General features: G+C 44.2%; 1 protein-coding gene across 2 annotated transcripts in view; it reads right to left on the reverse strand.

Moving 5' to 3' along the window:
* ACOX3 (acyl-CoA oxidase 3, pristanoyl) overlaps window positions 1–17,336 on the reverse strand; it is a 195,462-nt gene that overhangs the window by 156,070 nt on the left and 22,056 nt on the right. For both annotated transcript variants that reach the window (XM_073610777.1, XM_073610785.1), the window contains exons 2-4: window positions 7,005–7,173; window positions 3,226–3,459; window positions 3,059–3,133 (exon numbers count right to left, since the gene is read on the reverse strand). In XM_073610777.1, the coding sequence (XP_073466878.1) occupies window positions 3,059–3,133; window positions 3,226–3,459; window positions 7,005–7,166 (471 nt within the window). In that variant the 5' untranslated portion in view covers window positions 7,167–7,173. The remainder of the gene's footprint in view (window positions 1–3,058; window positions 3,134–3,225; window positions 3,460–7,004; window positions 7,174–17,336) is intronic.

Genomic DNA, 17,336 nt, shown 5'->3' on the forward strand with positions numbered 1-17,336 from the left:
AATGCTCTATCCCTGTTCCGCAGTCATTTTTCAGCATTTATCCACAGTCCAGTTCAGTGGTATCCAGACAAAAAGGAACAAGAAAAAAGCTATAACAAACTGTCCACTTTTCAGTGTTGGTAGGGCCTTCCACCCCTTGCACGGTTTCCCCAGACACTGGCCAAAACTTGTCTTCCCAATCATACTAGCATGACCATATTGTGAAGTTTGGTTCAATTCTAACCTTGGAACCTTACATCTTCCTGTGGCTCTGTGCCCAAAATGCATACTAGAGCTGCATTAGCCACGCAACAGAGTATTACCAGGGTCTGATATACAGTATTAGGCTGCAGTTGGGATTTTTGGACACACACACCAGGGTCAATTTAGACATAAGTCAATTAAAAGAGAAGTAAGGGAATGTTTTTTTTTTTTTGTAGAATCATACTTACCTAGCTGGATGCAGCATTGCATCTGTCCCCCAAAGGTTTTAACACAGCCGGTCGCTCAGTTCTCACAGCTCCGTGAGCAGAGAGCTGGTTAATGTCAGTCACTGGTTCTCTGTCTGCTCCCCTTCCCACCGCGCTCACTGGAGCGCTGAACTGTGGAGGGGGCAGGAGCAGTCGGCTCAGGCACTCAGCGGATCTCTCATATGGTCGCGAACTTCCCCGAGCCTGGTCCGGCTCTGTGAGGACAACAGACAGCGGACTTCCGCCCACTGTCTGCTGAAAACGGGTGACAGGAGTGCAGAACGAACTGCACACCTGTGATCCACAGGAGAAATGATGCCAATCAAGCTCTGGCTGTACATCTCCTTTAACCTGCCAGGACTTCTTTGGAGTGTGAGTGGAAACCAGTGTACCCAGAGGAACTCGTACAAGTCGAGAGATAACATCCAAACTTTATGCAGATAGTTTCCTTGCTGAGATTAAAACCAAAGATCCCATTGCTGAAGGAATAACCACTAAACCACTGTGCCTCTACACCCACTTTTATAAAATGAAAAAAAATGGTGTGCACCGGCATGGAATGCGTGACTGATGGAAAACCCTTTCCGAGAGATGTTGATTTAACAACTTACAGTCCAAGTTATCTAACGTGATGCAGATTTACCTATTCCTATTTGTTTAATCACAATTGTGTATATTACTGCTTATCACAAGACAAGATGTACCATTTCTGAGAGATGTTGATTTACCAGCTTACAGTTTTAGTTTACTAATTTGATGAGAGATGAGGCAGCTGGCCTTTCTACGACACAACTGACAGGGACATGGGATTTCCTGCCAGCAGCACCTGTGGAGTTCAAAACAAACTTCTCCAGCTGAAGTGCAACTGGACAGAGGGTCCAAGACCTCTGCCCCACCCCCTGCAGTGAATGGACTCAGGAGAAAATGAAGTCATCCTCACTCCAAAGTGGGAGTCCAGGAGTCTGCGAGATGGCACAACCAGCTCATCTCTCCAGCGGCAGATCAACAATCTGGGAGTGGCGAAAGATGTCCTCCCTCCCCAACAGCCAGCCAACGGCAGATACTCAGTTCAGGAGAGAAGGTAGCCGTCCTTCCTCCCTAGCAGCAGACCCACAGTCTGGGAGTGGAGGGAGCCAGCTGCCCTCCCAAACAGTTAGCCCTGCTGGCATCAGGGCAGAGTGCTACCAACCTCTGCCCAGCACCGACAACAACTCTGGAGTTCAAGGAAGCCGGGCCAGTCGACCCCTCTCCCCAGCAGCAGACCGATACCCAGAACGGTAAAGACCACCTGACTGAAGCTCTGGCAGCCAGACAGAGATTCCACGACCTCTGACCCACACCTATGGATGACAACTATTCCCTGCAGACCATAATGGAGATCATATGGACCGACCATGTGGGTTCACTTTGCCCGACTAACGCATGCTCAGACTAGGTGGAGGTGTGGGACCTTGTTAGTATAATTTGATGGGGGGGAAAATGTGAAAGACCCAACCTGGACAGAGGCTTTTAGAGGGGACTGCAGGATAGCCTCTTGCCTACTAACTATGGGCCCATGCTTTCAGGGGAACACTATTCTTTGGGAGATGTGTGCCTGGGGGACCCTTGAAATGGTCTTGCTTTGGATTTAGGTTTATGTTTCCCCAAAACACACAGACTGGGAACTGTAGGACCCACATACATATTTGGGGTCTCTAGGCCCAAACCAGCAGTGACTAATTCAGACTGATACTCAAAGCAGATGTTAATAACATCAGCTCAATGCAACCTGATGCTGGGGGTCTCCTGATTTAATCTGTTTAAGGTGTTATGTGTTAATTGTCTACAACAACAATATTGGGCCCACGGGACTTTTAATGAGCCACACCTCAAACATGTATATAAAAAAAAAAGTAGGAAAATGTATTGACATACATTTAAAAACAACACATAATGCAAGAATTGATAAATACAAATACATAAGTAATACTCAATATTGAAACCTTTACATAGAATCTATACAGTCCGTATTAATATCCAACATCATGTGAGCATGTATATGTGTATGTATATGACCATATATGTATATATATTATTGTGCACATTGTACACTGGCTCCCTCCTCTCCTCACATGCTGTACTAATCGTCGTGAGGAGCAGAACCGGAGATGCTCTGGTTTGTTTACGAGTTATGACGTGGTAAAGGGCCGCTGTCATTGGCCCTTTACCCCGATCTGTGACACACCGGGTCTAGGAGATGGACATTCATGAGTGTGCGATTCTGGGAGCACCTTATAGTACGCCCTCCCAGAGTTATCCGACCGCACTGTAGCCATTTTTGGGCTATGGCCCGGTCGGCAAGTGGTCCCATAAATGAAAATGTGACCAATGAGATCTTCTCTGAATCCAAAGTACAGAAATGGACGGGTTATTACTGCAATGCAATGTGTGAACAAGTCCTTAGCTTTCAAATAATGGAAGAGGCGGTATTCAGATTGTAAAGTCATAATTGTGGCACACAGAGCAGCAATGTCTTGGGAACACTGCTGTATGCCTTGAAGGTGTTAAATGTTATTTAAATATTTCCATAATGTAGGAGCAGATTTGTATGACATCACAGATGAACCTACCTCCATACGCCTTATTTGATTTAGGAAGGTCTGGTGCTTCTCAGAGCCGCCACTTCCAACAGCACCCGCAAACACCTGAGATACAAACAAAGCAAATCACTGACACTTGTGCAAGAACAACATTAATTGGGAGACAGGCCTTGGTGGGGTCATAGTATAAGAAGTACCTGAGTATTCAGGAAATATTTAGCAGCAAGGGACCAGTCGTACATGCCCAGGCAGTTTATAAGCACCAGAAGTTTCTGAGGTTTCTCCATGGTCTCCTCGAAGGTCAGGAAATCATACTCGAAGATCTTCCTGCAGCGCAGAAATGTCAGCTCTCTGTACTCCTCCAGACCAAGCTCCTCTCCAGGTTGGCGATGGAAAAGTGGATCATTCTCCAGTGTGGAGAAGATTTTTTTCTGGAAACAGAATGCAACATTCATTGTATCACATATACAGAAGTGCAGGATTTAATTTAAACTGAATATATGATTTCCAAATGCAGTGTAAAGCAATGAGGTTCACTTTAGTCCAGACCTCCACAGATACATATACTTACCTTCCTTTTCCTCCCACACTTCTCTGTTCAACCACCATAAGTGAAAGAAAGGTGCACACTACAAGATGCTACAGCTGTAGCTTAATCACTTGAGATCCAAAAGATTTTACTCCCTTCACGACCAGGCCATTTTTTGCTATTTAGCACTGCACTACTTTAACTGGTAATTGCGCAGTCATGCAACGCTTTACCCAAACAAAATTTATATAATTTTTTTCACACAAATATAGCTGTCTTTTGGTGGTATTTGAGCACCACCTGTTTTTTTTTTTTTTTCCTCAACAATCGAAAAAAGACTGAAAATTTAGAAAATAAAATGTTTTTTACTTTCTGCTATAAAACATATCAAAATAAAAAACAAAAATTCAAATTTCTTCATAAATTTTGGACAAAATGTATTCTGCTACATATCTTTGATAAAAAAAATCCCAATAAGTGTATATTGATTGGTTTGCGTGAAAGTTACAGCTGTACATCTACAAACTATGGAATATACAGTGCCTTGAAAAAGTATTCCTACCCCTTAAAATTTTCCACATTTTGTCATGTACCAACAAAAACATAAATGTATTTTATTGGGATTTTATGTGATAGACCAACACAAAGTGGCACATAATTGTGAAGTGGAAGAAAAATGATAAATGGTTTTCAATTTTTTTTACAAATAAATATGTAAAAAGTGTGGCGTGCATTTGTATTCAGCCCCCCTGAGTCAATACTTTGTAGAACCACCTTTCACTGCAATTACAGCTGCAAGTCTTTTTGGGGATGTCTCTACCAGCTTTGCAGATCTAGAGAGTGACACTTTTGCCCATTCTTCTTTGCAAATTAGCTCAGCCTCTGTCAGATTGGATGGAGAGCATCTGAACAGAAATTTTCAAGTCTTGCCACAGATTCTCAATTGGATTTAGGTCTGGATTTTGACTGGGCCATCCTAACACATGAATATGCTTTGATCTAATCCATTCCATTGTAGCTCTGGCTGTATGTTTAGGGTCGTTGTCCTGCTGGAAGGTGAACCTCTTCCCCAGTCTCAAGTGTTTTGGAGACTCTAACAGGCTTTCTTCTAACATTGCCCTATATTTGGCTCCATCCATTTTCCCACCAACTCTGACCATCTTCCCTGTCCCTACTGAAGAAAAGCATCCCCACAACATGATGCTGCCACTACCATGTTTCGTGGCGGGGATGGTGTGTTCAGAGTGATGTGCAGTGTTAGTTTTCTGCCACACATGGCGTTTTGCTTTTAGGCCAAAAAGTTCAATTTTGGTCTCATCTGACCAGAGCACCTTCTTCCACATGTTTGCTGTGTCCCCCACATGGCTTCTCGTAAACTGCAAATGAGACTTCTTATGGCTTTCTTTTCAAAAATGGCTTTCTTTTTGCCACTCTTCCATAAAAGGCCAGATTTGTGGAGTGCATGACTAATAGTTGTCCTATGGACAGATTCTCCCACCTGAGCTGTGGATCTCTGTAGCTCCTCCAGAGTTACCATGGGCCTCTTGGCTGCTTCTCTGATGAATGCTCTCCTTGCCCAGCCTGTCAGTTTAGGTGGATGGCCATGTCTTGGTAGGTTTGCAGTTGTGCCATACTCTTTCCATTTTCGGATGATGGATTGAACAGTGCTCCGTGAGATGTTCAAAGCTTGGGATATTTTTTTATAACCTAACCCTGCTTTAAACTTCTCCACGACTTTATCCCTGACCTGTCTGGCGTGTTCCTTGGCTTTCATGATGCTGTTTGTTCACTAAGGTTCTCTAACAAACCTCTGAGGGCTTCACAGAACAGCTGTATTTATACTGAGATTAAATTACACACTGGTGGACTCTATTTACTAATTATGTGACCTCTGAAGGCAATTGGTTCCACTAGACTTTAGTTAGGGGTATCAGAGTAAAGGGGGCTGAATACAAATGCACGCCACACTTTTCAGATATTTATATGTAAAAAATTTGGAAAACCATTTATCATTTTCCTTCCACTTCACAATTATGTGCCAATTTGTGCTGGTCTATCACATAAAATCCAATAAAATACCTTTAGGTTTTTGGTTGTAAAATGGCAAAATGTGGAAAGGGGTATGTACATCATACATTAAGGCACTGTATACTGTAATATATATATATATATATATATATATATATATATATATATATATATATATATATTTTTATACTACTAATGGTGGTGATCAGTGTCTTATAATGGGACTGCGATAGCGCAGAGGGCAATCTGAGACTGATGCTGGGGGGGGACTGACTAACTGCAACTGACATCACCAGTGACATTAACATAGTGATCAGTAATAATATCATACACTGTCACTGTACTAATGACACTGGCTGGGAAGGGGTTAACATCTAGGGTGATCAAGGTGTTAAATGTGTGCCTAATGCCCCGTACACACGGTCGGACTTTGTTCGGACATTCCGACAACAAAATCCATGGATTTTTTTCGACAGATGTTGGCTCAAACTTGTCTTGCATACACACGGTCACACAAAGTTGTCGGAAAATCCGATCGTTCTGAACGCGGTGACGTAAAACACGTACGTCGGAACTATAACCGGGGCAGTGGCCAATAGCTTTCATCTCTTTATTTATTCTGAGCATGCGTGGCACTTTGTCCGTCGGATTTGTGTACACACGATCGGAATTTCCGACAACGGATTTTGTTGTCGGAAAATTTTATCTCCTGCTCTCCAACTTTGTGTGTCGGAAAATCCGATGGAAAATGTCCGATGGAGCCCACACACGGTCGGAATTTCCGACAACACGCTCCGATCGGACATTTTCCATCGGAAAATCCGACCGTGTGTACGGGGCATTAGTATGTGTAATGTGTATAATGTGTGCTGCTTTTACAAATAGAGTTTTTTATCACTATAAGCTGGGACTTGCTGACAGGTTCCCGCTGTGTACAATCAATCAATTTAGGGCTCACGCATGGGTGCCCCCCCCCCGAAGCAGGCAGGAACGTTGCTTTGCCTGTGTTGGGCCACCTGTCCACAGTACACTGCACGCGGGCGGTCCACAAGTGGTTAAAAATGTCACTAGCCTGTTAATAAAGGGGGAGGGATAAAACAGGGAAGGTAAAGTATAAATTGATTAAGCTTCAGCTTTAATTGATTGCAACAAATAAAAGCCATGTGTCAGAAGGTTTGCCCTGAATAATGTGCATGTTGAAATAATAAAGAATACAAAGAAAATGAAGTAAGTTAATTCATGCATATTATCTAATATGTCTTTGGGCTTTTGCTAACTTAATTCTACTTAGTATTACAGCCTGGAGCTCTCCTTTAATGTAAGTGCTGAAGTTAACTACCTTTCACTTTTCTCTGCAAATGTAATTGAATGTAATTGACAATACTTAGGACCGCTAGGGAACTCTCTTTAATAACTTACTTTAAAAGCAATAATGTCTTCATCATCCAGAAACATCACCATATCCTTCCAGTTGAAGGAGGCCTTTCTTCTGTATCCCGAGAGTGGTCCATTAGGCAGATCTGGCAACAGGTTTTTAATGGATGTTGCTGGTGGGGCATCACAGTTTTTGGCAGCAATCATTGTAAGTCTGCTTAAGAAAACAGCGTAATGTTATTCTTTTTTTATTACACAGGAAGAAACATACTACAATGCTATACACAAAATGAATCAGTCTTCAAACTGAAAAAAAGAGGGAGGGGTTCAAAGTTTATACCAGTCTGCTTTAAAGCTCATCTCTAGCTAAAATGTTTTATCATGCTTTGAATAGAGCAACGAATAAAGCTGAATTTTGAGCTAGACAGATATTGTCAAAATAAAAGCTTTAAAGCCCACACACTGCTCATATGGATGGCTGAGGCCTCATAGACATATCTCAGTCTCTAGTCATGATCAGTAGCCAGAGGGACACCTCCCGATCATGTGACTACCATGACAGCCAATCACAGTGATCAGAATGTCCATCCTGCCCCCCGAGCGTAAAGGCCCAATTAAAAAGGGACGATGGGAAGGGGTTAACCAGCACACAGGTACCACTTTCTATTATGTAAAGTTGATAAGCAAGTGAAATACATGTTTTTAGTGGATATTGATTTACATAAAACTTAGCAATAGCTTTTATGGTATTATGTAAGTGTATAGGTAATCACTTCTGTGTACACTGTATGCACAATTATTTGGAAAGTTGCATTTTTGATGATTCATTTCATTATTGAACAATTACAGTGCTCTTGGTCAATCCGAAATATTAATAAACTTCAAACCTTCAAATTTAAGGAAGTAAAAGTAGGGGGGCGTGGCCTGACGAGGCATGTGAGCAGACCTGCTGCACGGAGCTCCCGCTGAGAATCCTGCCTAATATCCTTTCCTCACCACCGAAATCGCCCGTTTTTGCCCTAAAGAGCTTCCTGATACCTCCTGGAGACACCCGGTACTGACAGGTGATCGTTTAGTGCTGATGATGACCCGGGGGAACCGAATGGAGACCGAGGCCTGGGAGTCCCAAGCTGACCAAGATGGCGCCGGCCGTTCTCAGCCTCCTAAAGCACAGCGCGGCCTGGAAAAGAAATCCGAACAGGGGGGTAAGTCCAGTAAACTCCCTAAAGGCAAGGAACAACCCAGGGACATGCTTTATTATACCCAAAAGCTGGCCGGACATTCTACTTCTCATATACCTGACTCCCCCCAGCCTAACAGGGAAGATACAAGCATGCTAGATGACACAGTGCCATTAGATCTGCAGCAGGATCTCATGTCTGACCCATCTGACTCCCCCTCAGAAGACAGTATACAGCCTTCTTTGAGTGAAATCCTGCATGCTGTGCATAAATGTACTGCCTCAGTTGATGATTTGAAGGAGAAATTTGGGGGTCTGAAAGAAACAGTATCCCTTATGCGCCAAGATCTGCAAAAAATCAGGGAAAGAACCACAGCAGTGGAGGGCCGGGTGAGCGACGTGGAGGACCAGTTGCCCCCCCTTAACAGAGATGTCAGGATGGCCACACAAAACGCCTTTCAAGCCCTTAATAAAACTGACGAAATCGAGAACCGTCTGCGACGCAACAATGTGCGCATAGTGGGACTCCCTGAAAAAGTGGAAGGACGTGACCCCACTACTTTCATTGAGGAATGGCTGCAGGAAGTCTTTGGCAAAGAAGCTTTCTCTCCCATCTACACAGTGGAAAGGGCCCATAGAGTGCCCCCACGCCCTCTCCCCCCTGGGAACCCCCCAAGATCAATGCTGGCCAGGCTCCTGAATTACAAGGACCGTGAGGTGATACTGAGACTGGCCAGGGAAAAAGGCAGCATTAAACACAATGGCACTAAAGTATCCTTTTACCCGGACTTCTCCGCCGAGGTACAACGCAGGAGGTCAAAATTTATGGAAGTGAAAAAGAGGCTACAAAGGCTGCAGCTATCCTATGCAATGATGTTCCCGGCTAAGTTGAGAGTAGCGGCAAACGGACAGAACCACTTTTTTGAAAATGCGCAAGATGCAACATCCTGGTTAGACCTGAATGAGCAAGCTATACGCCACCAGGGTCGAGATGAAGGAGCCGGTTAAACCAGAGAAGACAGAAGAAATGCGAGAAAAAGCAGGGCGTCCATTTTCCTGTTCATGTTTTTCATTCAGAAGAGGAACTTTACCAATTGCTTACGCAGCGAGTGACTACCACTGGAAATATTGTTATATTTTTTTCAACCAGTTATTTCCACTTGCAGCACAGACCCTCACAGGGGAAGTCACTGTGCAGAAAAAGTAGAAGATGTTTGAAGCCATGGGATACATGGCTAATGCTGTATTGCCCTGTTGGCATTCACAATCAAGACAGACCACGTAGCCCGCAGTTTCGGGACGGTTCTGGAGGTATGCGCCACAGCGTGGCAGGACCCAGGGCCCTCAACACAGTCTGTTCCTACTCTTGTTTTGTTTTTTTTCACTGTTTTGCCGCGCAGTTGCGCGAGATTATCCACCCTTCAAGAACACCTAGCTTCCATTGGGACAATTTTTCAATGAAAAAATGTTTTTTGATGAATCACATTCTAATTCTCATGGGTAACCATATAACCAGATCAGCTCTGACTTCCAGAAGAATATCCTTTAAATGTATCTTTGAATATTTGCAATGGAATCCACGCCCATAGTATCATGGAATGTGCGCGGAGTGAATGACCCCTTAAAAAGGGTCATGATCTCCTCTGGTTTGCGCAAATTCCATCCGGCTATTATTGCCCTCCAGGAGACACATCTCCTGGGGGATAATGTGGGCTGCCTGCAGTATGCCTGGGTGGGCAAATCTTATCACTCCACTCACACCGCCTACTCTCGTGGGGTGAGCGTATTGATACACAAAGCTCTGGCATACCAGGAACTGGACTCACTGGTGGATGGTGCTGGTAGATATGTTTTCATTTACTGTAAAGTGTACACCTTAACACTGATTATAGCCTTTATATATATCCCACCCCCGTTCTCACGGGAGGTGCTACAGCTTTTGTTGATGTACCTGGCGGGCAAACCTGATGTCCCACTGTTAATCATGGGAGACCTTAACTGCTACCTTGACCCAAAATTGGATAGGCACCCCCCAGTCCATTCTCCTGGAGGTGGGAGGGGCACGGCGCTCAGCCGCTTAGTTACGGAACTGGGCTGGACAGATTTCTGGCGCATCCGTAACCCTAATACAAAGCAGTTTTCATGCTTCTCCAAAACTCACGGATCCCTATCCCGTATAGACCTTAGTATAGGCACTCCTAATTTGCTAGAATATATCTCTAAGATAGAATACTTCCCTCGGGGAGTATCTGACCATTCACCTGTGGCTGTGTGGCTGAGTGCCCAACCCCCTACCTCACTACCTAAGGCGCCATGGAAACTCAATGCCTTCTGGCTGAAATTATTTAACTCCCCAGAACGAATTTCTAGTCAAATAGAATTATTTTTCAACTCTCATAAACACTTAACAGATACAATTCAAACCTGGGAAGCCTTTAAGGCCTACCTCAGGGGAATATTTATTGCTGAAATAGCCATGGTCAAGAGAAATTCCTCGGTACTATTGGAACAGGTTGGAGATCAGGTGCGCCAGTTGGAGCTTGCCTATGTTACTGACCCCACGGAGTCTGCGAGGGAGGCGTGGATTTCGGCCCAGGATTCACTGGACCGCTTGAGATCCTCCGCCGCAGAACGCAAAAGGTTCTTTAGCAAACAGGCATTCTATGAAGAAGGGGAAAAAACGGGACGCCTACTGGCAAAAATAGCCAGGTCCCAGCAGCTGTCTCCAGCGGTTGGAGCAATTCGCACGGCCAGTGGAAGGGTGGTTAATGGCCTGGATCAGGTTCTATCAGAGCTAGCATCCTTCTACAAGGATCTCTATGTAGCGAGGGATGATTACACTGAGAATGAGCTAGAGGCATACCTTGCAGGGATTGATCTGCCCTCTCTATCTGAGGAGGCTAGGCAATCACTGGAAGCACCCCTGACATTGGATGAGCTACAACATGCGGCATGTTCCTTCCCTACGTGCAAGGCTCCTGGGGAGGACGGTATCCCCATGGAGGTTTTCACCCAGTATGGTGAGTGGATAATGCCACAACTACTGGAAGTGTTTAATGACTCGCTTAAAAAAGGCAATTTGCCGACCTCCATGACTAGAGCCAATATAATTTTATTGTTGAAACCTGGTAAGGATCCGGTTGACCCGGGCTCGTACAGGCCTATTTCACTATTGCAAAGTGATGTTAAAATACTGGCTAAGGCCCTGGCGCTTAGGGTCAACCGGATCATTGAATCCATAATACATCCCGACCAGGCTGGATTTATGCCGCATAAGTCCACTGCCACCAACCTCAGACGCCTATTTTTAAATATGCAGCTGCAGCCAGATAATAAAGGAAGCAGGGCACTGCTCTCCTTGGACGCCAATAAGGCGTTTGACAGTGTAGGTTGGAGATACCTGTGGGCGGTACTATCAAAGCTGGGGTTTGGAAGTCGGTTTATAGCATGGGTCAAACTGTTATATGCTTCCCCAAAGGCGACTATTAGGATGTCAGGTAGGATGTCACATGCATTTGCTCTGGGCAGGGGCACAAGGCAGGGATGCCCCCTGTCCCCCCTGCTCTTTGCCATCGCTATCGAGCCGCTGGCGGCTGCGGTAAGAGCAAGTCAGCAGATTACGGGCTTTAAATATGGGGACCTCCACGAAAAGATTATGCTGTACGCTGACGACATGATGCTTTTCCTGGGGGATACCACAACGTCCTTAGCGGAGGTGACAAGAATCATCACTGGGTTCGGCTATTTTTCTGGCCTGACAATTAACTGGTCTAAGTCGGCTTTGATGTTGCTAGACGAGGGGGGTGAGGTGAATCTACCGGATTCCTGCTCGGTTCCGGTAACGTCATCATTTAAATACCTAGGCATACAAATTTCACCTAAAATAACAGAATACTGCCCCCTAAACATATACCCCTTGCTATCCAGATTTAGAGACAAAATCAACACATGGAACAGGCTCAAAATGTCACTAGCGGGCAAAGCAAACTTAATAAAAATGATTTTAATGCCGCAATTACTTTACTTTTTACACAACTCCCCAATAGTAATACACTTAAAGATTTTTAGGGTGGTTAACACTCTCTTCCGCAAATTGCTGTGGAATTCAGGCACACCAAGAATTAAGCTGGAACAGCTACAAAACCCTAAGGACAGCGGAGGGCTGGCAGTACCCAACCCTTGGTTGTACTACATAGCAGCTCAGTTGCAGCAGTTGGTGGGCTCCATGAACCGGGACCCTCCTGGCTCATCGGCGCAGTTAATGCTGATTGGGACAGGAGCGGAAACAATCCCGCTAGGCCTTGAGGCACAACTGTTTCACAAATCCAATAAACTAACGCCCACTCTTACTTTAATACAGAAAGTCTGGAACAAGGGAAGACAGCTGCAGGAGGTAACAGGCTTCACAGAATACAGCCCAATATGGGGGAATCTTTCATACGTAGAGCTAGCAAAGCTGCAACAGGGCCCCAGATGGCGCTCATTTGGTGTTATCCTTTTATCACACATATTTAGCAATGGCAGGCTGCTGACGTTCTCAGAGCTACAAAATAAATACAACCTCCCAAATAACATGTATTATTCATATATCCAACTCAAACATGCGGTGGACACACAAGGTAGTGCTACTCCCTGGACATTGTCCAACACCCCTATCTTTCATCTGATACAGTCCAGCACAGAAACTAAAGGTTTCATTTCATATTGCTATCAAATGCTACTGATGCAACTCTTGAAAGCACACCCGACCAGGGCACCATCCCTATGGGAGCAAGATGTAGGCCCAATTACGGGAGAGCAATGGGAAGAAATCTTACAGTCTATTAATATATGCTCTCTCAACGTGGCCCAGAAGGTATCCCAACTATATATAATACTTAGAGTGCATTACACCCCACTTAAACTATACAAGATGGGTAGGAGGACTGATCCTTTATGTGGCAGATGCGAGCGGCACCAGGGGGACCTCATCCACCTACTGTGGAGATGTCCGAAGCTCCATAGGTATTGGAGTGGGGTCATGGAAACACTCAACCGAGTGTTCCAGACCACCATTCCCCTTGACCCAATTCACTGCATCCTAGGAGTCCTAGAGGATACGGTCCCGGAAGAGATGACTAGAATAGCACTCACTAGGGCACTGTTCCAGGCACGCAAGCTTATACTGCTTGGCTGGAAATCGACCTCTCCACCTTCAGTGAGATCATGGATTACTCATATGGGCAACACTTTGATTATGGAAAAGCACATTTACCAACACAGAGGCAGCCCCAATAGATTCGAGAGGATCTGGGCACCATGGTTAGACACCCCTGGATTGAGTCCTAGGGAGCTGGTAATGTCAAGACTATTGCAATGTCTCGGGGGGGGCCCATGAGGTTTTATTGATGGTTAGTGACCATAAAGTAATAGAGCATTGAAATATTTCAGGATGATTGGAATGTAATAGTAAATAATGGTATGTTGTTGCACGATGTATGTACAATGGAAGCTATGTATGGAAATTTGTTCAATAAACACCTTTTTGATTTAAAAAAAAAAAAAAAAGGAAGTAAAAGTAAGGTTTTGGCTTTCTTAGGAGAATGTCTATGTGCGCACAATTATTGGGCAACTCTTATGCCCTGTACACACGGTCGGACATTGATCGGACATTCAGACAACAAAATCCATGGATTTTTTCCGACGGATGTTGGCTCAAACTTGTCTTGCATACACACGGTCGCACAAAGTTGTCGGAAAATCCGATCGTTCTGAACACGGTGACGTAAAATACGTACGTCTGGACTATAAATGGAGCAGTAGCCAATAGCTTTCGTCTCTTAATTGATTCTGAGCATGCGTGGCACTTTGTGCGTCGGAATTGTCCACACACGGTCGGAATTTACGCGAACTGATTTTGTTGTCGGAAAACTTTATAGCCTGCTCTCAAACTTTGTGTGCTGGAAATTCCAATGGAAAAAGTCCGATGGAGCTCACACATGGTCGGAATTTCCGACAACAAGCTCTGATCGCACATATTCCGTCTGAAAGTCCGACCGTTTGTACAGGGCATTAGTGTGCAGAATTATTATGCAACCAAACCTCCTTTCACAAAGGGCAGATCCATTTTGACGGACTCCGCTTTGCTTAGCGGAGATCGCTCCATTCATCCCCACTGAGCAGGCAGATGACAGGTCTGTTTCCACTCACTGTGCTGAGATGGACCTGCCAGAGTCCCGTTCTATGGGGAGATCAGATGAACACAGACTACCTGTCCATTTTCATCCGATCCGCCAGAAGGACGGTAAAAAGGACCATCATCCATCTGGATTTGGCGGAAAGGATCGGATATTGGCGGATGTCAGCGGACATGTGTCCACTGACATCATCTGCTCCATAGGGCTCAATGGGTTGTCCAATCAGGTCCGCCAGACGGACGGTAAATAGGACCATCATCCTTCTGGATTTGGCAGAAAGGATCGGATATGGGCGGATGTCAGCGGACATGTGTCCACTAACATCCAACGCTCCATAAGGCTCAATGGATTGTCCAATCAGGTCCACCTGAAAAACGTGTGAAAGGGCCCTTAATGAAGAACGAAAATTTCCCATCTCACTTGTTTATTTTCATCTGTTAGAAAGTGAGACTATTAAACAACACAAAATTTACAGATAAACATAAAAAAAAAAAATCAGTGAGAAATATAGCCATCCTTTTTTTCAATAACAGTCATGCGCCTTCCATTCATGGAGTCTGACAGTTTCTTGATTTGATGACAATTAACTTTTTGTGCAGCAGCAACCACAGCCTCCCAGACACTGTCCAGAAAAGTGTACTGTTTTCCTTCACTGTAAATCTCCCGTTTAAGAAGGGCCCCCAATTTCTCAATAGGGTTTAGGTCAGGTGAGGAAGGGGACCATGTCATTCTTTCATCTTTAAGGCCTTTACTGGCTAGTCACACAGTGGAGTACTTTGATGCATGTGATGGAGCATTGTCCTGCATAAATATCACGGTCTTCTTGAAAGATGCAGACTTTTTCCTGTACCACTGCTTGAAGAAAGTGTCTTCTAAAAACTGGCAGTAGGTTTGGAAGTTAATTTTGAGTCCATCTTCAACCACAAAAAGGTCCAACTAGCTTATCTTTAATAATAACAGAATAATAGCCAGCCCATACCAGTACCCCGCCTGCACCTTGCAGGCATCTGAGTGGAAGTGGAGCTCTGTGCCTGTTACTGATCTACCCACAGGCCCATCTATCTGGTTCGTCAAGAGTCACTCTCATCTCATCAGTCCATAAAACCTTTGAAAAATCTGTCCTCAGATATTCCTTGGCCCAGTCTTGATGTTTCAACTTGTGTGTCTTGTTCAGTGGTGGTCAGGTTTCAGCCCTCCTTACCTTGGCCATGTCTCTTGAGCGCTGAACACCTTGTACTTCTGGGCACTCCAGGTAGGTGGCAGTTCTGGAATATGACAGCACTGGAGGATAATGGGTTCCTAGTAGCTTCACGTTTGATTCTTTTCAAATCTTTGGCAGTTAATTTGAGTTTTTTTCTCAATATGTTTCTTGTGACCCTGCTGACTATTTGCATCAAAATGTTTGATGGTTCTGGGATTACGCCCCAATAACTTAGTAATTTCAAGAGTGCTGCATCCCTCTGTATGACTTTTTATAATTTTTAACTTTTCAGAGTCAGTTAAATCTTTTTTGTCCCATTTTGGGAAAAGAAGCCGCCTATTATGCACACCTTGATATAGGTTGATCTGCTTAGGCCACATCCTCCCTCATTACACAAATACACATCACCTGATATGCATTAATACAATATTTTTTTTTTATTGGATGTGTTTTATAGCAGAAAGTAAAAAAAATTGCTTTATTTTCAGAATTGTCAGTCTTTTTGTTGATAGCGCAAAAAAATAAAAAACACAGAGGTGATCAAATACCACCAAAAGAAAGTGGAAGGAAAATTATAAATGGTTTTCCAAATTTTTTACAAATAAATATATGAAAAGTGTGGCGTGCATTTGTATTCAGCCCCCTTTACTCTGATAGAGAAAAGAGGATGATGGCGCAAAAACCAACTGGGTAATGAATAAAAACGAATAGACAATAATAAAAAATGAATAATCACAATAAATATGGATGGAGATAAAATTCAGTGGAAATAAAAACAGTTACAGTTCCAATTTCAGATACACTGACGGCTGCAACCCTGAGAGTGGAAGCACAACTCTAAAAAACAAAATAGGTTACCATTAACCTGCCTCATTAGTTCAGCCTACAGCCAGCCCCTTTTTGCTATTTAAACAGCTTAGCTCATTTCCTCCTTGCCCTTGCTTGGTCTATGATCTCTAATGCCGCGTACACACGGTCGGACTTTTCGTCTACAAAAGTCCGACAGATGCCGACGGACAAAATACGGCTGACAATCCGATCGTGTGTGGGCTTCCCTGGACTTTCAGCGGACTTTTCCAGCCGCAAATCTGACGGACTTTAGATTTGAAACATGCTTCAAATCTTTACGTCGTAACTACGCCGGACCCAGAAATCCGCTCGTCTGTATGCTAGTCCGACGGACAAAAACCCACGCTAGGGCAGCTATTGGCTACTGGCTATCAACTTCCTTATTTTAGTCCGGTGTACGTCATCACGTACGAATCCGTTGGACTTTTGTGTGATCGTATGTAGGCAAGTCCGTTCGTTAGAAAGTCTGCCGCAAGTCTGCCAAAATCCGTCGAAAGTCTGTCGGACAGGCTGTCGGACTTTTGTAGCCGAAAAGTCCGACTGTGTGTACAAGGCATTAGACCCCTTTCACACTGAAGCGTTGCAAAAACGGCAGATAAAATGCCGGTCGTTTCTGCTGCGCTTTTGCAGCGATTTTGAGGCGCTAGCGGTGCGCTTTTTAATTTCAGTGGGCAGGGGCATTTTTTGAGGCGCTTTTTAACTGTCATTTTTGCCATTTCATTAAAGGTGTGATTTCTGTCTCCGTCTAATTTATGGTTCCTGACAAGGACTAATTATTTGCCGGTTTGTAATTATCAGTAGCCTTGAACCTATCAACAACTTACCCAACACCAACCATAAAAAAAAGGTACATATGCAAACCATCAATATTGATTTATTATTAGTATGTGGGTGATAACATCATGATCAGGGTGGGCTGTATTGCTAAAGTCTACAGGCTAAGGCAGCAATGAATTAGGAGTATCAAAACA

Source organism: Aquarana catesbeiana, linkage group LG01, assembly GCF_042186555.1.
Source record: "Aquarana catesbeiana isolate 2022-GZ linkage group LG01, ASM4218655v1, whole genome shotgun sequence".
Taxonomy (NCBI): Eukaryota; Metazoa; Chordata; class Amphibia; order Anura; family Ranidae; genus Aquarana; species Aquarana catesbeiana.